General features: G+C 45.9%; 1 protein-coding gene across 1 annotated transcript in view; it reads right to left on the bottom strand.

The window, feature by feature from the left end:
* Positions 1-18,031, bottom strand: part of WDR18 (WD repeat domain 18) — a 32,301-nt gene extending 14,270 nt beyond the window's left edge. The window contains exons 1-6 of the mRNA XM_054979134.1: positions 17,783-18,031; positions 12,350-12,460; positions 7,767-7,900; positions 5,144-5,285; positions 2,994-3,137; positions 890-954 (exon numbers count right to left, since the gene is read on the bottom strand). Of these exons, the coding sequence (XP_054835109.1) occupies positions 890-954; positions 2,994-3,137; positions 5,144-5,285; positions 7,767-7,900; positions 12,350-12,460; positions 17,783-18,031 (845 nt within the window). The remainder of the gene's footprint in view (positions 1-889; positions 955-2,993; positions 3,138-5,143; positions 5,286-7,766; positions 7,901-12,349; positions 12,461-17,782) is intronic.
* Between the last annotated feature and the right edge of the window lie 3,013 nt (positions 18,032-21,044).

The following is a 21,044-nucleotide window of genomic DNA, read 5'->3' as shown; positions in this document are numbered from 1 at the left end:
AAGGCATGGTGAGCTGAGTTTCTGGGGAAAGGCAAGTCATAAACGTTTTCAATTAAGACACACATACATGCAGGATCTTTTGTTGCGTAAGAAACAGCATGCACTCCTGTGACAAAAGTCCAGATCAGGTTTACTCCACAGTCTGTGGTCTGAAAATCAGGACTTTGTGAGACATGCTGGACTGAACCCTGTAGATTCGCTCCACTAGTGATGTGTTCCTCTGGCACAAGAAGCCGTCCTGTGGCACAAGAGGCTTAAAGGGAAAGGGTTTCCTTGCATCAATGAAACACACCACGTCAGGAGATGAAGCCAAGACGCTATCAGTGAAAAGCTGCACCTGGTTACCACAGAGTCTGTTTACTGTACTAGTACACCACTGGGGAATCAGCCAATTGCCAATCCTCTGGGACCTGTTTTAGGTAGTGGGATTGAGCAGTGGGAGTCTATATGGTCAGCTACCAGCATTTTAGAAATAAAAAGCATTTATTAAAGAAAAAAATGTTCACACACTTAAGCATAGCTAGTTTTCCCCTTGCCTCCAAAGACTGCTCTGGACTTTTAAAATGTTGGCTTCAGATTTGGAACTGGATCTGCCACTGCACTCACCTCAGGAAGGAGGTCAGTAGCAAGAGGTACCATGAAGGATTCATTATCTAGGGAACTGGAGCAGAATTAGTCAGTGCATGCAACTCAGGCAGCAAGGGTAGCAAGGCTAGTATGTTTGCTTGGTGTCTGAGGTTGACAGGGGGGCAGGGTATAGTTTGGGGATTTCAGTGCATGATGTTTTAATTGCTTTTCGTAATGACTGATTGTAAAGGCATGATGAGCTCAATTTCTGGGGAAAGGAATAAATATTTTAAACTGTCCAGGTGTAAAAGAGGCATCTCACCTGTGCCCTTGGAAGACTTTGCCACTCTCCCGCTCAGTCCGAAAGCCCCTCTCTCTTTGCACAGGCTGTTAGGGAGAGGGGGGGAAAAAGAGCCCAGTTTTAACAGCCACCTCGTGTACAAAAAAGGGAACGAAGGGATTTTAAAATGCACATCCCATACAAAGAGGAGCGGGGAAGTGGTTCAGGCAGGACACAGTCAAGAGTCATTGAAAAGAGGCAAAATTCGGGGAACACGGTCCACTCCCATCCCCAAAAGAACAAAACAGTGGCTGGATATTGCCATCCTCAAGGGAGCCTCTGCTTTCTTTGGCTGGTAGGGGCGATCAAAAGGCCTAGTTCAGCCACAAGGGCCCACACAGTTCAAAGCACCAACATTTTCTTTCAGCACTTGGAGCTGTTCAACAGGAATGCCACATTTCAAACCGTCTGGCATGGCAGCTGTGCTAGGCTACTGCCAAAGCCAATTTAAAAGGAGAGGATGCGACAAAGGGCTTGGCAGGGACACTCTGTGTCCACCAGCCTCTCATATCCACTGCAGCAGCAACACCCTGCAATGGCTGGCTGTTTGAACTCTGGATAAGATCCCAAGCAGAAAGTGAAACCCTGGTTTGGCTTGTCAGCTTACAAGCCAGGCAGGAGTGCTGTGCAGGGGGGCCAGGGAGAACCACTGGGGCTCATCCTCTTACAAGCAGAGGGGCTGGAAAATGGTTTGCCTGATTCAACTTTCACTCTTGACCATGGTTGATGGAATCTATGGTTTTACCTTCTCCCTTGCAGCCCACCCCTAACCACAGTTTCAATATCCAGACATTAACAATGAACTACAGCCATAGGAAACAAACCGTGGTTACACGTGGCTTACGAATGGCTGAAACCCCCCAAACACAAACCTGGAAATTTTCTGGTGGCTGCAAAATCTTAATTGGGCCAGCTTTGGGGCTACATCCACTGAGGTTTTACAGCTCTGGGGTTTTAAAGTAAAATTCAAATAAAGTGGTGATAAATACACTCCGCTAGGGGTGCAGCAAATGCCTTCACAAACCTGTTTGGCACTCAAAGTTACCCCGTTTGATACCCACAATCAGAGTGAGCCAACCAGGGATCCATTCGGATTGCACTGAGAGATGCTGAGCATTGCATTGAGCCTTGCACTGAGCAACGTTGATCAGAAACTGACTCTTAGCTGATTGGGAGAGCAGGCAGAAGTTGAGTTCTGCTCCAACTCCACCCACCCCCAGCAAAATAGCAACACGGTAAAGGGAAGGGAGAAAGAGCTTGTTTCTTCTCACCCCACCTCCAACCTGGGCAAGAAAAGCAGCAATGCTTTCTGAGCTTCTCACTGCAACAGGGTGAGGGGAGCAAGCTTGTTTCTCTCCTTTTCTCGGCAGCCCAAGCTGACAACTGGAAGTGGGGAGACAAGAAGGGAAATCAGCTGGGCTTCTGATCCCCATCACCCTCTGCTTTCCTGCATCTCAGCAAGTCTGGGAGGCAGCAAAGTTTACAGAATGGGAGATCAGAAGAACTCGACTTCCAGCTGATCAATTGGGAGTGAGCTCTCGATCCCTTCCCCCACACTTTGCTGGGCACGGAGCAAAATTTCCCCAGCGGGAGATCACAAGCTGAACTCCAGATGATGGCTGTGAATGCGCACAAACAGGTTATGACCAGCCTGCCAATTAACTGGCTGTCAGGTGGTGAATGGGAAGTGAGCTGAACTGGCAGGTGTTTGAGCATCCTTGCTCTGGACCCATCTTGGATTCTAGGAGTAAGAAAACGTTCATGAGAAGGTGTTCCCATCAGACCAAGAGACCGCTCCCCATCTCTGACTAGAACAACTAGCGTGAAGCATCTATGTCTTGATGTGCGACCAGTACAGCCAGTGTGTAGTTAGAGTGTCAGGCCAGGACCTGGGAGATCCAGATTCGAATCCCCACTCTGCCATGGAATCTCGCTAGGTGATATCGGGCCAGTTACACTCTCTCAGTCTAACCGACCTCAAATGGTTTTTGTGAGGATAAAATGGACGAGAATGACATAAGCTGCTTTGGTTCCCCATCGGGAAGAAAGGCAGGGGATAAAGCAAATAAATAAATGAAAGACATACCCAGGAGCAGAGGTCAACCTGGAAAATGGAGCCATCCATGCCCCCACAAAACATGAAATACTCTGTGAGATCAAGGGTCACTGACATAATGCCCACGTCGAAGACAACAGACAGGAGAAGGTCTCCGGAGGAGATTTCCCAAAGCTAAGGAAGGAAAATAGGAGAACCAGGATTAACCAAGACCTTTCAGCTACTGAAACCCCACCATCAAACACGGCTGCCTTGGATACAGGGCTTCACGGAAGTGTTTCTTATGCCACCAGATAAATGCTGTCATTGAAAAACGTCACAAAAGAACGGAGAACCAAAGAAGATTAATTACTATTAGTGCAACCTATGCTTATCAGATACTTGGGCCGGGTGAGAGTGGAGGCCACTGTGTAAATCTCTATGCTGCCGAGAAGCTCCCTGAGTTACTCTGAGCTAGTTGCACATGCTTGTATGACTACCTTGCAGGCTTGTTGGTGCAGATAAAATGGGGAAGGGAGAATGATGTATGCTGCAATGCGCTTACTGCGGGAAAAGTGGAATTAAAAATGGGAACGGTAAAAGCAAGAGCTTTGAACTAACTGAAATGCGAGAGCTGACATCTCTGGAAGACCTGTGCCAGGACCTACTAATCTCTCAGCCTCACCCCGCGTGTCCTCAATTACCAAAGAGATACAACAGCAGCTTACCCTCCAAGGTTCTTGCATGGATGACTGATACAGATACCGCTTTTTGAGCGCACAGGAACAGCCCCATATCTAAGGGCAGGCAAACAGCCCAGCTTTGCAGCGAATGACTCAAGTGGTCCAGCAGTGCCAGGCGAAAGGAAGGAGGGCTCTAACCTACTCAGAGGACTTCCCAGCTACACACAGAAACATGACACTGACAAGTCGCCCAGTGAAAAACACTGGGGCCTGATGAAGCCTCAGCATGCTCCAGGCCAGAAATGCAAGGGCCTGGGGAAAAGCTGGAGGGTGGGGGATATTTCCCCCTATTCCCCCCCCCCTGAGGCCCTCAATTTTTTGGAAAGTTTGGGGGAACACTGAAAAGAAACTCTTTTGAAGCACTTTTTTCTTTCAGAAGGAAAAAAATCCTTCTTAAGGAAAGGTTTTTCACATTCAAAATGATGACTTTTTCCATTTTTCCAATATAAAAATGGGAAATTTGGGGGAACCATACTATAAACGCACAATATTGTCAAGATTTTTTTGTTTAAATATAAATAGTTTTGGCAACGATATGTTGTATTGTTTTATGATAATGCATCATTAAAGAGTTCAGCATTTTCAGTGTTATGAAGTTTAGCTTAATATCCAATCATGCCAGCAATCAGATCTATTGTGACTCTACGAGAGTTTCTCGTACACTTTTTTTCATTTACTACAGAATTTGTTTTCTGCCTTAAATTATTACTTCTTCCTACCTTTCAGATGACAAAAATTAAAGATACATGTACTATGTTAGCACAGGGTACAGCAGTTTGCAAAAACCGAATATACTTGCATGTTTTCTTATAGAAAAAGTAAGATTTTTGTACTTTTAAATTGCATAGATATATCAGGTTGCACAATTGCATATGCAGACTAAGCTATGATGCATTTCATGCTGTTGCATCAGCAAACTAAGTTTTGGTTTGATAGGGCAAGCAAGTATTATGTGTATTTCAATCCCCCCGCCTCGTTTCTGGGTTTTTTTCCCTGGGGAGGGGAAAACACTTTTCTCAGTAGCTTTAAAATTTCCAGAAATTTTATACTTCTACTCCAGGGCATGGGACTGCGAAAAGGGGGGAGGGAGGATCTGGAGAGGGGGAGATCAGCCTGGTAAAGCACCTGAGAGCTTAGAGAATCCTGAACGGAGATTTTGGAAGATGGAGTGAGATTTCCAAATTATTCACCACCCATCGATTCCTCATGCCCCTAGCTTGTATATAACAGATCTTGAGTTGAATTTTATCGGGAGTTCAAACACATGCCTAAAACACCATTACAACCAATGGAATGAGGCTGTGCCAATTAAGTCACTGCCTCTCCATCAAACCAAGCCAGCAGCTATCAGTCCCGTTAACTCATGCAAAAGATGAGCCTCAAAGGGATTCTGCCAAAGTGAGACCGGAAATCCCTTCTGCCAGCCCACCTATGCCACGCTTCTCCCCCCCCCCTTACCTTGGCTGTTTGGTCTAGGGAGGCTGTGGCAGCTCGTGCCATAGGGCCGCCAATCCCGCAACAGAGGTCTGTGATGGGAAGGCTGTGTCGTGACCACACGTGACGGGGCTCGGGGCTTTGGCCATGCTCGACTTGCAGCACGCTACAGATGGAGAGAGAGAAAGAAGCCCTCAGCACCGAACAGATGGAGAGATTTCAGGCGGTTAAACGGAGGCTGCAGGGGAAAGCTTGAAGGAAGACTCTTTCAGAAGCCATGACAACAACTGCAGATGACGAGTATTCAGAGAATGGTGGAAAGAGGTTATTAAAAGCCCTCTAGTCATAGCCTTAGAGAGACAACTCCCAACTGTGCAAAGCGCAGGACAGCACTGTGGTAAGCAACACAAACACAAGCGGCTTTAAGCAATCCCCAAGTAATCTCCCACAAAGAAGCCTGCCTGCGGCATCTCTGCATGATTCAGTTTCTTGGCCTTCCTCCTTCTACCGAATCTCCGCTTCCTTTACATTAGATGTGAATGAACAATTCAATTATTCCCCATGCAGAGCAAGGGCAGAATCAGCTGCCCTCGAAAACGGCTGCATGCTGTATTGCCACAAGACATCACTCTGCACTCGCCTACAGGGCAACGAGTCACACAGATACACAGGGATCAGTCTCCTTCGGCCACAAATCTTACCTTTTGCACACATTAAAAACAAAGCCTCTTTTTTTTCAAAATTTAGAAGAGGAAAGTATGCTTTGGAAGATCAGAAATCTGGGAGGCAATGTCCTACTCTGAGTGGAGTAAGAAGGCGTATTATGGGGAGGGGGGATTGTGGAAAGGGGAATCAACAGAGAGGCAAAGGAACCCCGTTCTGGTAACAGGAGTGCTAGACAGGCTCGCGCAAGTCAGACAACATTTGCTGAAGCGTCAATATTTGAATTCTGAATGACTGCTGCAGAACAACATGAACAGAATATCTCCTCTGGGAGGAAATCTGGGATGGCGGCCAGCGCCATCTAGTGAGCCTTATTCAAACCTCAAGAAACGCCCATCCATCTAGTTTGATGCCACCAGACTTGGGTCTCTCCGATCCTTCGCAACAGGGTGCCTGAATCAGGACAGGGACACCACCATCGCAGCGGATGGTGGCCTCCTCCCAGCAGACAAATGCATCGCCTCAGATGGCCAGGCACTCACAAAAGGGCTTGGGAAGAGAGTCTAATTCTCAGGCAGACTCTGGGAGAAGAAGACAGCCCTACAGAGTCCCTTTTCTTAGACCCTTTATAGTTCTGTAGGTTGAGATCAGCATGTTTATTTAAGCTGGGAACCAAACTGGCAGCCAGTCTGAAGACCCTTCAGTAGCGGGGTGATACAACTGTTAGGGCAGCCCTAGTGAACAACTTGCCTGCTCTATTCCAAACCAGATGAAATGTAAGGGCAGGCCCAAGGACAATGCATTACAGTAGTCAAGCCTGGATATGCCCAGAGGCAGAACATCTCTTCCCAGAAGAGGATGAGGACTGGCACTCCAACCTCCAAAGCTGCGCAGCCAACCTTTTAGGCCATGGGTAGGTGGCTGATTGAAATCTGTGCAGGCAGAGGGGTGGAATTTGTGGACTGAATTCGTTTGCAAACACAGGTGTAAAAAGGTTCCAGGCCCCCTCCTGAGAAACTTGTTTAAAAAGGGAATGACAGATGTCCAGTATGAATGCTAGGAAAGAACATCGGCACACTATCATTTGTCAGGGATAATTGTACTGCATGGCCTGACTCTAGAGGAATTTAATGCTGGGGGAGTGAGGTGGGGATTCTAATTAATTTCTTGCTCTTAAGGAATCACAAGAGAGTCCTGCCTTTGCACACAACTGGGGGATACGGAGGATGCTGAAGGCTCCTTTACAACAGGGAAATGACCCGGAAGCCAAGAGGAGAGCGGCTGACGCTCCGTGACCAAAGCTGTAAAATACACGCTGCCCTCATTCTGTTTTCCTAGGTGAAGGTTTTTCAGAACTGCACTCTAACCCCCCTCCAAATTTCTATACAATTTTGTTCTATGGGACAGAACATCTCTGGCAAAAATGCTTGCAGTGGGACTTCATGCCTTCAGCCTGGGGGAGTCATCAGCTTTCGCTCTTCCCTGGCTGCAAAATAAGCAAAGGGGGTAGCAGCAGTGATACAGCCTCCACTCCCGCGCATGATGGAAAGTCACAGCGTCTGGAAGCCCCTGAACTGCTCCCCAGATGGGGATTCTGGATGAGAAGCCCTCTTCTTTCCAGCTGGCAAAGCAAGCTGGCGTTTATTTAAATACACACCGCTTTCTAAAACATAAACCTGGATCCCAGGTGAGTTACAAATGTGCACGTACCAGAGGCATCGTCAATCAGATACAAACCTGGGGCTTCGGTGTTTTGTTTTTTAAGAAAAGAAGTCTCCCAGGCCCCGTGCAGCAATTGAAAGCCTTTAAAAACCCATTTCATTAATATCAAAGTGCATCTCAACACTTCCTGCTTCCCTCTGTGAGAAGCAATTGTCTCTGCAGGAAGGCAGAAGCACACAGAGGCCTGCCACAAAGGCGACCTCGCACACCGTTTCTCTGCCTGGGGGAAGGAGGCGAGGCGAAGGCTCTCCACAGTCGCTACCTGCAAAGGTTCCACACAATAACTAGGCAGTCCTTGGCCCCAGAGAGGAAGTGGCTGCTGTCATCCGTGAAGGCCAGACAAGACAGGTCCTGGTAGTGTCGGTTCAGGATGGCAAGCAGGTTCCCGCTGGAGACCTGCGGACAGCACAGAGAGAAAGGAGAAACCCATAAGCCTTCGCATCCTTGGAGTCTGAACACAAAACAAAGTCCGTATTCTTACAGCATTTACACAGAAGCAGCAGCCTGCGGACAGCAAGCCCTCCAGCCCAGCGGCACATAAGACTGCCCAGGTAACCCTCTACAAGCTGCAGATGGCTTGCGTGTCATGAAAAAAGGCAACGAGGGCTGTACCGATAACTGTACAAAAGGGGACAAAAAGCCAATGGTGCAACAAAGAGAATGTTTATTAAATGGCAATAGCTGGATACGGACAGTAGAAGAGACAATTTTGTTAGATTCCTGAAAAGCTAACACAGGAACTGGAATATATAGGGTTTTTTTTTCCTTTTTGCCTATTATTGTCTAATAAATATTGTCTTTCTTGCAGCATTGGCATTTTGCCCCCTACTGCATGTTATGAGCCAGATCAACTCATCTGAGATAAAGGAAAAGCTGTCTTTTGGAAGCAAAACGTGACGATCTACATTCGTGGGATTGCTGAAACGATTCTCTTCTTCTCATTTAGGAAGCCCCCCACCCAATTTAGTGGTTCTCAAAACAAAACAAGAGCCACTGATGGGGTGACACCCTTCCTCTGCAATACCCCTTGCATCCACAACAGAAGTGACAGGCACACAGAAGCTTCCTCTTTGATGGGCATGCCTCTGCACCAGAATCCCTGTGAGTTGCAGAGGATTCTGGAACATATACTAGGATGCAGAGCTCATACAGGGCATCAGGGTGGTCTACCACCATGTGTGACATGCGAGCTTGCCCAAGGATGCACACAAGGCATTTTTGGAACTGACTGAGGAATCAATACCGAAGGAACAAGTGCTCTTTTAGGGAAGCTGGCCTTGCTATTAGCAATCCCCTCCGAGGAATTCCAGGGGACACAGTTGGATACCCTAACAGACTCAGCCATTAAGAAGCCTTGAGGGTTGGAATATGGTATTCAAATATTTAGAAAAAGGTTTTTTAAAAAAAATTATTTGCTTCTGTGCTTTCAAACACACCCTCACACTGACAAAATCTAGAAACTGTTTTTTCTTTTTTTCTAAAAAAGAGAGAAATAAAGCAAAGGATATAATTCCTGGGAGCCCCACAACCAGTGTTTATGTGACATTTTAGTGATCAAAGCACGCTGTATTGTAGAAACCCTTACAACGACCCCACAAGGTAGGCCATGACAACGATGTAGGACAGCAGTTTTGCAAGAGCAGCAGGAAAGGCAAGACGCAAGTTTTGTTCTGGGCATGGGCATATCAACTTCACAGCTGTCTGTTAGCCACTCGGTTGTACCCGAAGGATCTGCTCCACTAACAGTGGCGATTTTCTCTGGTGCAAGAGCATTCCCCAACTCAAGAGGCACGAACTAGCCAGTGCACGCCCATGCTTTTGCTCCAGCAACTGCAGTAAACATGTCACCAAATTAGGACAAATACGGGACATGCTTTTGAACTGTTCTTTTGGAACAATAAAAGACACAGCATCAAGTCACGGCTAAGGCAGCTTTCAACTATGCGTGAGTGCAATGTTCAAAATGACAAATGGCCATTCACAATTGACTGGCTGACCAGAACCAGAGACCAGAGCCTGACATGGACTTGCAACTCACAGCTTGGGACCATTTTGATCTGATCTGACCACCTGCCTTAAGAGATGCAATTCCTTTGAGTTCCACACTTAAAAGAAAAGTTTTATAAAATGATGTATCGGTGGTTTATGTCTCCCAATAAATTAGCAAAAATGAGTACAGGTATGTCAAATAAATGTTGGAAATGTGAGCAAAATGAAGGAATATTTTACCATCTCTGGTGGACTTGTCCTAAAGCAAAAAAATTTTGGTCACAAATTCATATAATACAGAAAATTTTGAAGATCAATATACAACTTAAAACAGAAGCCTTTTTGTTGGGACTAATGGACTAACAGTTGGAAAATAAACATGGCATACTATTTCTATATATGAGAATGGAAGCTAAGCTTTTATATGTGCAAAAATGGAAAAGTACAGTATTGCCTTCAATGAATGACTGGATTGTGAAAACGATGGAGTTAGCGGAGATGGCTAAACTTACAGCTCTGATCAGAGATAAAACACTGTCTACCTTTATGGTTAATTGGAAACCCCTTATTGACTTTCTGTGTGAGATGAGAAGAAATGAAATGAGGATTCGTATATTTGATTTGTAAGAAGATAAAGGTGGGCAGTACTGAAAAAGTAAATTTTAGAGGTATTAAAACTACCAGTATAATGTGTGTAAATATATGATAGGTGTTGTAGATGAAAATGGAAAATGAAATACGTATTATTTTTTTTTCCCTTTAATTTCCATTCTTCTCTTTTCCTCTTTTTCTCTCTCTCTTTCTATGCCTTTTTCTTTCCTTTTTCTTTTCTCCACCCTTTTTGTTGGGCTTTTAATCTTATTAATAAAATAAAAAGTGGGGGTGGGGGGAAGAGATGCCACTCCTCCTCCAGAGGCCTGACAGCACAGAATAGAAAGCACAAGGTGAGAGCAGGCAAGCACCAGCATTGCTTGCGGGTATGTTGGGAGCCAAAAGCACAGCTGGGTTCTGCACAGACATTAGCCCTAAGGACAGTCTGAATCGTGCACAAACGCTCTGCTGACTGAAGGGGTTTCTGTCTGTGCAGCAAATCTTCCCCACTTGCATCCTCCCACCCCAGCCCCAAATGCTGCTTTTGGGGGGAATGGGAACCTCCATCTGCCACTACAAGAGGCAATCAGTGCATAAATCACTCCCCTTCCCTTACATCAGTAGAAACGTCCGCTGGAGCCAAACCAAGAGTTTGACCTGATTTCTCACCTGAGCAGGGGGTGGGGGAGGGAGAATGCTCCCAACTACAACATGGTGCTCAACTCAATGGGTTTGGGATAGCGAAGAAAGGATTTGGGTTCAGAGAAGTAAAAAAAAAAAATGCTGGAAAAGAAAAGGGGGGTGCAGAGAAGATGAGCCCCACCTTCCTTGGACAACCAGCACCTTCCCATTCCTCTGCAGATGCCGGCATTAATGTACACAAGATGGATCTATAAAAGAGAAGGCATCTGCATGTTGACTAAGTTGGGCTTTTAGATTATTCAGCCTCCCTTTCCCTCACGCTCCTGGTTTCAGTGTGGAGGAAGGGGGTGGGTGGGCAGAAGAGAGCCTCAGAGACCAAGCTCTGAAGCAAAGCTTGGCTGACTAGAGCACAACCTTGAGGGTCAGAGGATGAAGCAAAGAGGGTTAGAGGAGAGCGAGGCCTTTAAGAGGCAAAACAAATGAAGGCAACTTTAGACTTGAGGGGGGGGGACTGCAGTGACTGGAGTGAGGGATTCAGCAACCCTGAAAACGTGCACCGTTCCTGTTGTTAGAAGGTAGATTCTCAAAGGCAAGCGACCAAAAGAGGCTGCAGAATGAACTGCACAGGTTCAGAGTACAGACGGAGAATCCCAGCACCGAAGGCGTCCTTTGTGCAAACAGGAAAACGAACATAGCAGGGAGAAATGGCCTACAACTTCTTTGCTTGATACGCTAGTTTTCTACCAGCAGAGAGTTCTCTGTGAGGGTGGGAACAAACATCCCAAAAATGTAATCTTCCACCCGTAGCTTCATGTCCTTATATGCCTGAACAAGGTCTCCCACCACCCTATGGTGGCCAACACTTTGGCATAGTTTCAAGGGGGAGGGAGTTCGTGGTTGATGAGGGAGAACAGTTTATGGGACATCAGGCTCTATATCCTCTCTTGCGCGATTATCTAACCAAAACCTTTGAAAACCACAGGATGCTCAGGAGAAGCAAATCTAACGAGTTTGACACTCAACCCAGACAAGCCACTTCCAAATATCCCCTTCTAGAAAACAGAACTAGAACTCAGTGTGCATCAAGGAGAAGAGCGCTCCTGCCCTCTTGTGGCACACTTGGGATCAGCAACCCCGGGGACGGTGGAAAGTGGTTTCCAAGTCGCAGCCAACTTAGTGACCCCCATGGGTTTTCAAAGCAAGAGATGTTCAGAAGAGGCTTCACAACCTGATAGAGAAGAAAAAAATCCTATAAAGCTGCCGGGAGGAGATCTAGTGCAGTGATTCCCAAAATTAACCATACACGGGCCCTTAAAAATAAGCACAAGGATCCCATGTAGCGTATGCCTGAGATCTACGACTCTTATTGCTTTTCTCCCAAATATACCTCTACCAAGTTGCTTTGCAGGGAGGGCTGTTTTTATGTTTGGATTTCTGACTGATCGTGGTGGGGTATCCAATGATACTACTGAGCACCTGGTGGGCAGTGGTCGATTAAAGGTTTGGCAGTTTCCCCCTTCTGTGGAGCCTGACCCCTCTGTTGAGTTAAGACGCAAATACAATCTTCAAACGCCAGCAGTACAGGCAGATGCGCCCCCAAGCCCTTGCTGCCCAAGCTCTTACCTCCCAGAGATAGATGCTTTCAGCAATGCCTGCCAAAATGTAGAGACCATTGGGAGCAGCTGTCAGGCAGGTCACCAACCCTGGGCAGATGATCTTCTGCTGGAGTTGATCCTAAGGAGAAAAAGCAGAGATGTGCAAGGATGTGCTCGAGCTAGCAGAGGGTCCATGTGGATTTGTGGGTGAGGAGATATTAACCCCAGTGAGATGTCAGAAGGGAAGGGAAAGCCAGACCTTCTCAAGCACATGGGGCTGCTCCTTCCCAGAACAGATGCTATCAGTGGCTACTCCACCTGCCATTTTTGAAGAGGATGTACCAGAGCTCTAGATTCCTGTTTTCCCCTTCACTCTCCGACTCCCCTTTATTGTCTATTAAGTTATAAACTAACAATCAGCAAAGGCAGCCACCGCCCACACCCAGAGTTTCTAGCTTGACTCTCTTTTGGCTAACATGGAGTTGAAGAACGTGCAAAAAGTGCCATTTGTGGCATTTTCTGCACACTCTTGCTGGCAAGCCATGCTAGGGGATGGATACCAAGGAGCTGACTTGGGCTGTGAGCTAATAAGTCACACGGCCTTCAAATTTCCAGATAAAGGTATTTAAATGTAGGGCAGGCTGATTTTGGCATCCTGTTATTTCCATGATGCTGTTAAGAAATGTACTTGGCAAGCATCTATACTCCTGTAGAAATTAACAAGTTAAGGGGCGGGGGGCACAGCAGATCCTTCTTAACCCTGCCCTCACCAACTGAAAACACAAAGCAAAGACAGAAAAAGAACATTCAATGGCGCGAATGGCCACTGGACCATCCGATTACTAGACTCAGGTACAAAAACACCTTCTGCACTCAAGCACTTGAGACCTGCTTGCTCCCATTCCCAGAAAAGTCATTTGCAGATTTATCTGCCTTTAAGCAATATGGAGGGGCAGGGGGGAGGGAGGTTTGAGAAGCAGATTAGATCAGTTAATGAAGCAATAAGCCTTAACATCCGTTAGTCTGGGTGACTCATTTAAATCTGGAAGGGGGCAAAAGGTTTCGGTTTCAGTCAGCCTGTGGCTCACAATTACTGATTTCTGTAACGTGTGCTGATGCTAGTGTTGTGCTGTGATTACCTGGAGCATGTTTTTATGCTTTAACTGTGTATGGTGATCTTTGAATGTCCTCGTAAATGATCTCGAACCTCCAGAAAGCAGGCCAGGGGATTCTTCAAAACAAAGAGCTGCTAGGTCTCCACATACAGAGACAGTCTGCCTTTGAACCGCAGCAGCCAGAAAGGAGCAATAAGGCCAGGCTTCCGCCTTGGAGCTTGTAAACTTCCTCAAGTGATCTGGCTGCTGTCAAAAGAAGACTGGAATGTCACCCAGACACAGCAAAGGCAAACGGTAGCATCCCCAGGCCTCTGACCCCCTTCTCGTCTTTATGAGGCTCTTCTACTCTTTATACAAGAATCCGCTTCTGTTTATACAGAGAGCAGCAAGATTGTGGCCATCGAGAGTCTTTTTGTTCCCTGGAATTCCTCAAAGGGGATTGCTAATGGCAGTTTTAATGAGAACAGCTGTGCATACATATTTCCAGCTTTACATACCTCAAGAGTTCAATGGATTAGCTTATTCCGCACACACCCCAACCTGATGTGTTATTATAGAATAGTTATTATAGAATAGGTGCTGGCCTTAAATAAAGCAGGGTTTTAATTACCTTTGTTCACAGCACTAACATGGCAGAGAGAGTTAAGAAGTCTTGCTTTTTCCCTGCTTTATGCAACTAGAAATGATGACCAAGGAAACTCCCTCATGTTTTAAGAAGAGCAAAGCCAAGAGCAAGGGAATGGCTTACAATGATTACAGGCAAAGTGACATTCCAGAAAAACCCTGGATTCGGGTAGACTCCACCCTCTACCCCCAAATGAAGCAGAGAAAGGGTAGCGGAGGAGGCCCTCTTTCACAGAAGAGGCCCTTCTTCATAGAACTGGGGCTGGAGCCTGAAAAGAGAATGTACTCCTTGCTACAGTTCTCAGCAGAACTAAAGGCACAAGTCAGGTTGATTTGCTCCCCAAATCCTCACCCAGACGCAAGCCACCTGCCTGTTCTTTTTAAAAATCACCTTTATTTAGTGCATTTTAATCTTATCCTCCTTCCAAGCAGTTCTGGATATCACACGTGGTCCTCACTTCCACTATTTCATCACAACACCCCTGCATGGATGTGAAAGAACAGGTCCAGTATCACCAGCAAGCAGAGGTTTTCACCTGCTTCTCCTCAGCCTAACTCGAAGATACTTTTGAGTGTGAAAGCTGGACAAGTACAAGATTTGTGAGGGGTGGGGTTCTACACATTCATCTTTTTTTCCAGAGCTCCGTTGGGTGTGAGAAATCCCAACTTTTTCTCCTTTCACTACCCTCAGAATCTCCCATGCACCCCATTCACCCACCGGGGGACACAAAGACCAGAGGTGTGCATCTCTCTAGCGCAGACATTTCTGTATAATGTGCTCTTATGAGCAACTCCTGCTGGAGGGGGGCATTCTGACTCCCAACTACCCCCAAGATACTTTTCTCATCATTGTTTTTTTTTGCAAGGAGGGATGGATGGGGAAATGTAGTCCCTCCATTATCCATTTAGTTAAGAACAGGAAGAAATGCTGGACTTTTTTTTTAGGGGTCTGGAGACTGAGCCCTACCAGGAAAGGCTGAGGGCCTTGGGAACGTTTAGTTCGGAGAAGAGGAGATTGAGGGGGGACATGATTGCTCTTTAAATATCTGAAAGGCTGTCATTTGGAGGAGGACAAAGAGCTGTTCCAGTTGGCAGCAGAGGGTAGGACGCGAAGCAATGGGCTAAAACTACATGCACAAAGGTACCGGCTGGATATTAGGAAAAAAAATGTCGCGACCAGAGTAGTTCAAAGGTGGACTCAACTGCCTAGGGAGGTGGTGAGCTCCCCTTCACTGGCAGTTTTCAAGAAGAGGCTGGATGAATATTTGTCACGGATGCTTTAGGCTCATCCTGCATTGGGCAGGGTGTTGGACTAGAAGGTTTGTATGGCCCCTTCCAACTCTGTGATTCTGTGATCATAATGTATTTTAATATAAATAAGTACGGGGATGGAGAGGAGAATTCTTACAGCTTTAATATTCTGTTATATACTTTGTTACAGATCTGTTATGCACTGTTTATTATTTTCTGTTTTAAATAAATATATATAAATTCAAAAGGGAGTGAGAGGGCAGGGGACTTCCATTCCTTCTAAGAACCTAAAAAGAGTCGTTGGATCAGAGCAGGAGTCCATCTAGTTCTGTGTCCTGCTTCACGCAGCAGCCAAGAAGTGACTCCAGAGGGCCCACAAAACAAGTCTCAGAGGCCAAGGCCTTCTTATGACGCTACTTCCCAGTAAGGGGATTCATAGATTGATTGCTTCTGGCTATGGAGGTTCCCTTTACTCACTATGGTCTTGTCACCCTTCATGGACTTCTTCCACCAGTTTAGTCCCTCTTTAAAGCTATCAATGTCTGTGACCATTACTACAAGCTTTGGCAGTAGTCTTTCCTGCAGTGTACATACAGAAAGAGCAAGGTATTTGGGTTGCCAACCCCCAGGTGGTAGCTGAAGATCTCCTGGAATGACTACTGATCTCCCAGCCACAAAGATCAGTAGCCTGGAGAAACTGGCACCTTTGGAGGGGGGACTCTATGGCATTATATCCTGTTGGGGTCTCTCCTTCCCCAATGACACCCTCCCCAGGCTCTACCCCCCAAATCTCCAGGAATTTTCCAATCTGGAGCTGGCAACCTGTTGTGAAATTTTTAATAAAGACCCCTACCATTTTAGTTTTGTGAGCAAGCAACTTTGCCTGGCACATGAAAGTTATGGAAAATACCTAAACAGCACATTCCATGTCTCTTGTTCTGATTGTTGCTATGCTTTGGGTCGGTGTGACATTACTCAACTTTGTAAATACATAACTATAAGCAATTTTTATCTAGAATAAGGGTTCCATATTCAGCCATGGACACTTAATATTGCAGAATTATTAATGTTCTGGCCTTACCACAAGAAGCCAGAAAGGATTCTTAGCTGTATTAAATATTTTGATTGTATCTTGCCACTCAAAGTACTGGTGCCATCATTCACTGTAAGATGAAATCTAAGTGAACTGTTTGTAATAACCTTTTTGATCTTTTGATTCAATTTGTCCCTATGTCCCTCCACAGCAGCTTCGCTCATCTGAACAGGGTGTCTTGCAGGGGCCAGCCTGCACATGGCCAAAATCAACTGCAGCATCTACATGGGCTTTCTCTGTGGTGGCCCTTACCTGTGGAATGGCCTTGCCTGAGGAGGTCAGGAGAGCCCCTACTCTCCTGGCTTTCCGCAAACAACACAAAAGTGAACTATTCAAAAGGTTTTTTACTTTTTAAAGGAGGGCTGTATTGTAGGGGGGAGATTTCAGATGCTTAGCTAATGAGTTAGGGACCATAGACTTCACCACTATGATGCCTTACATATTATCAGTTGCTTTAAATATGTAGTCCTATGTACCACCTATGCTTCGTGTTGTCTAATGTCAGCCCTAGAATTGCTTATGTTCTGTTTCAGCATTTCTTCAACTCTGTATTGGATCCTTGCTAATGCTCTGACTTTGTGAACTTGTATTTATTTACCCTATGGCATTGTTTATAAAAATGTTCTTGATACTGATTGCACTAATCTCACACTATGTAATCAACCTTGAGTCTCAGTGAGAAAGGTGGTCTATAAATGACAAATAAACAATTTAGCATTAAAGTATTTAAGCGTAAGGATAAGGTTAGCTCAGGACACATCAGGCCCCAGGAACCTCATGTGTCTGAGTTTGTACAACAATAAAACTCATATTTCTCTATATCACTGTGACTGGAGTCTTGAATTATATCTGGGTAAGCGGTAGAAGGGAAATTTATAATTGGCAACATACTACTATATAAAAAAAATCCCTCTCAGAACCCAAGGCTGGGCATTGTTTCTTCTTGAACGCCTCATTTCTCTTTGGTCATAGATCCAGAGGAAAATCAAAAAGAGTCCAGTAGCACCTTTAAGACTAACCAATTTTATTGTAGCATAAGCTTTCAAGAATCACATTCTCTTCATCAGATGCATGGAGGGCAGAAGGAAACTGGTCAGATCCAGAGGAGTTAGCCATGTTATTCTGTAGCTGCAAAATAGTAGAGTCCAGTAGCATCATTAAGACTAACCCACTTTATTCTAGCATAAGCTTTCGAAAACCACAGCTCTCTTCATCTGATGAAGAGAGCTACGGTTCTCGAAAGCTTATGCTACAATAAAGTGGGTTAGTCTTAAAGGTGCTACTGGACTCTCTACTGTTTTGCTTCATTTCTCTTTGCAGGAGGGGCTCTGGCTGGCCCCTTTCAAACTGAAAGGCGGGGGTTCTCTCTCCGTCTCACCTTCCTCTGGAGCTCCCAGGCTCCCAGCCAGGCCTTGCCGAGCTGCGCCCCCAGCAGATGCTCCCCGCCGAGCAGAGCCAACCCTCTGGCCGCGAAGCTCCCGCCGCGATAGCTGGCCAGCGTCGTCCCGGAGCCCAGTTCCCAGGCCCAGCAGCAAGCGCCGCCGCCGGACGAAGAGGGCGCGCCCGCCGCCGTCGCCTCGGCAACCGCCACCAGCGCCACCTCCACGGGGCCTCCGCCCGCCGCCATCTTGAGCCGCCGCACGCCCCCCTCGGCTCGTCCGGCGGAGACAATAGAGTTCGACTGAGAGCTCCAGACAGGACTTCCGGTGAAAGAAACCCTAGTTCTGTCGCCATTCTCTTTCCGGATGGTGGGTGGGGAGGGACAAATAGCTTTCTTTTGCGCTCTAGCCGTGTTGTTGTCATGAGAGAGAGGGAGGGAGGGGGTTCAGAGAACTAACCATAGAGACTGAGAGTGGCAGAGACGGCAGTTTTTATTCTTTACGGGAGGAGAGAGCAAGCAGCCATTGTTCAATATAGGTAAACAATAGTGACTTTCAGGTAGGGTTGCCAACCTCCAGGTGGGCCTATACCAAAAAGGGAGGGGCTGCCTCTGCGCCTGCGTAGTCACAAGAAAAAGGCAGAACTGCCCAGGGGTAGACTAAATTACCATCAATTCAATATATATTCATTCCCTAGGTGCAAAAGTGTTCAAATGCCGAGTACAAATATATATAATATATATAATTCTACAAAACAGTCAAATAGTCCCATATCCATCAGATATACATTACATTGCATAATAAATACAATCTGTATATCCATAAGTAGTAAACGCAACCAATCCTGAAAGAAGTTTCATCTCAGGTGGTTCAGATGTCCCAACAGGTGAGGATTCAAACATGAAGCAGACCAGTTAAGCGCCAGGTAGGTATCAAGAGCTGAATTGCCGAGACTATTTGTTTTGGGGGGAGAGAGAAAGAGTGTGTGTATTTATTTATTTGTACTTGGCACTTTGAACATTTTTGCACCTTGTGAATGAATATATATTGAATTGATAGTAATAGTGTATTTAATCTCCCTATGCCTGGGCAGTTCTGCCTTTTTCTTGTAATCTCCAGGTGGGGCTTGAAGACCTCCCTGCATGGCAACTGATCTCCAGACCACAGACCAGGGATCAGTTCTCCTGGAGGAAATAGCTGCTTTGCAGGGTGGACTTTATGGAATTTACCTTGCTGAGGTCTCTCCCCTCCTAAAACACGCTCTCTCCAGGCTTTACTCTCCAAATCTGTAGAAATTTCTCAACTTGGAGTGGGCAACCCTACTTTAAGATAAATATAGGATGTTCAAAATGTTTTACCAGACTGTATCTTTATACCAGAATCTACATTTTTGCTTGAAGATATCACCTTGTTTTATTTATTTTTTATTTTATTTACATTATTTATAGTCCTCACTGAGACTCAAGGTGGATTACACCGTGTGGGTCAGTATTCAAAGGCATTTCAGTACATGTGTAATAGGATCTATTCATGTAAATTTTCAAAGATTTAAAACCAGCAGAAATCCAATACAGAGTAGAAGAAATGCTGAAACAGAGCATAAGTAACTCTAAGATTGACATATTAAACAACATAGGATCTAGCCAGTAGGATCACAATAATAATAAAGTCTACAGTCTATCTGTTAGAACCGCTGACCTCTGTCATCCTCCATTATTTGTAACTGCTGTTCTGTTTCAGACACAGGAGAGCTCAAGCTTTGAAGTTTTATGACAGGATCTACACCTCACTTGTCTGCCTTCTCCCCCGCACCCCGCTCCCACCAGATTTACTCTTGAATGGCCCATGACGAGACTCACTCTCTGCCTTTAACTTCTTCCACCTTCAGTAGGATTTCCAGTTGAAACTCCACATATCTGAAGAAGTGACTCACAAAAGCTACATGTTAGTTTTTTAGGTGCCACTGGCATTTGTTTTGTTTCACATAAGGCAAGCCTGTATTTTCCAGTATTAAGGCAAAGGCTGCATTGTCTCCAGATGATAAATTGGAGAAAGATCTTGTTGGATACATTAATATATATATATAAAAATTATACCTAGTCATTTATATAATAAAGTATTCATACATACACGCATAGACAAGCCATTGCTCATAGTCAACAGTGCTGCAAGCAAGGTGCAGTATCCTTGGAAGATACAGTCAGACACTATATTAAAAATTCGAGCACAGAAGTCAGCTGTCTTCATCAGCTGCAGCCAAAATAACGACAGTCTTGTGGCACTGTAAAGGCTAGCACATTCATTGAGGCAGAAGCTTTCGTGAGTCAAACAGCAGAAGGAGGAGCTGGGAGGGCAGATGGCCCACCTTCCCAGGTCAAAGGCACTAACAGCAAAACAGAGAACGTAAGAAGAGGCCTGCTGGATCAGACCAGTGGTTCATTTAGTCCAGCATCCTGTCTCACACAGCAGCCAACCAGTTGCCCTAAAAACCACCAGCATGGCATAGAGGCTGAGGCCTTCCCCTGATCTTGCTTCCTGGCTCTGGGATCCAGAGGTTGACTGCCTCTGAATGTGAATGTGAAGGTTCCCATTATTCCCCGTGGCTAGAAGCCACTGATAGAAACTATCCTCCGTGAATTGGTCCAGTCCCCTTTTAAAGCTATGTGGCCATCTCTGTGCTCTTTGGCAGCAAATCCCACATTTTAATCACTCACGTATTTCCTTTTTTCCATCCTGAATCTACTGCCCATCAGTTTCATTGGATGCCCCCGAGTTCTATTATTACGGGAGAAGGAGAAAAAGAATTCTGTCTACCCTTCCTACCCCGTGCATAATTTTATAAACCTCCATCACATTCTCCCTTAGTCGTCTCTTTTCTCAACTGAAAAGTTCCGGAGAGGTGTGAAAGTCCTCCATGAAATGTGTCATCTTCTGCCTTCTCCAGGCTCCAATGTGCAATTTGTCACAAGATGTATCCTGCTCTTCCCCAGGACCTCAGGGTGATAGACCGAAATCTCCCCCCACCCCATACTGTTCTAACTGCCCTGTGACGTGGACTAAGAGAGAATGACTGGCCCAAGAGCAACCATAAGCTTCAAGGCTGACTGAGTGGGGATCTAACTCTGATGACATACCTGTATTGTCCATCCTGCCAGGTGAGGTCCTCCACACAAACCCTGCTCTCAGGGCCCCAGCCTGCACAGGTGAGGGGGATGGTGACCACCAGAGGCTGGGATTTTTCAGTGGTGGCACCCCACCTGT

The sequence above is a fragment of the Eublepharis macularius genome, chromosome 5 (genome assembly GCF_028583425.1).
Source record: "Eublepharis macularius isolate TG4126 chromosome 5, MPM_Emac_v1.0, whole genome shotgun sequence".
In the NCBI taxonomy this organism is placed as follows: domain Eukaryota; kingdom Metazoa; phylum Chordata; class Lepidosauria; order Squamata; family Eublepharidae; genus Eublepharis; species Eublepharis macularius.
Note: the sequence above shows the minus strand (reverse complement) of the source record. Positions and strands in the feature narration are given on the sequence as shown.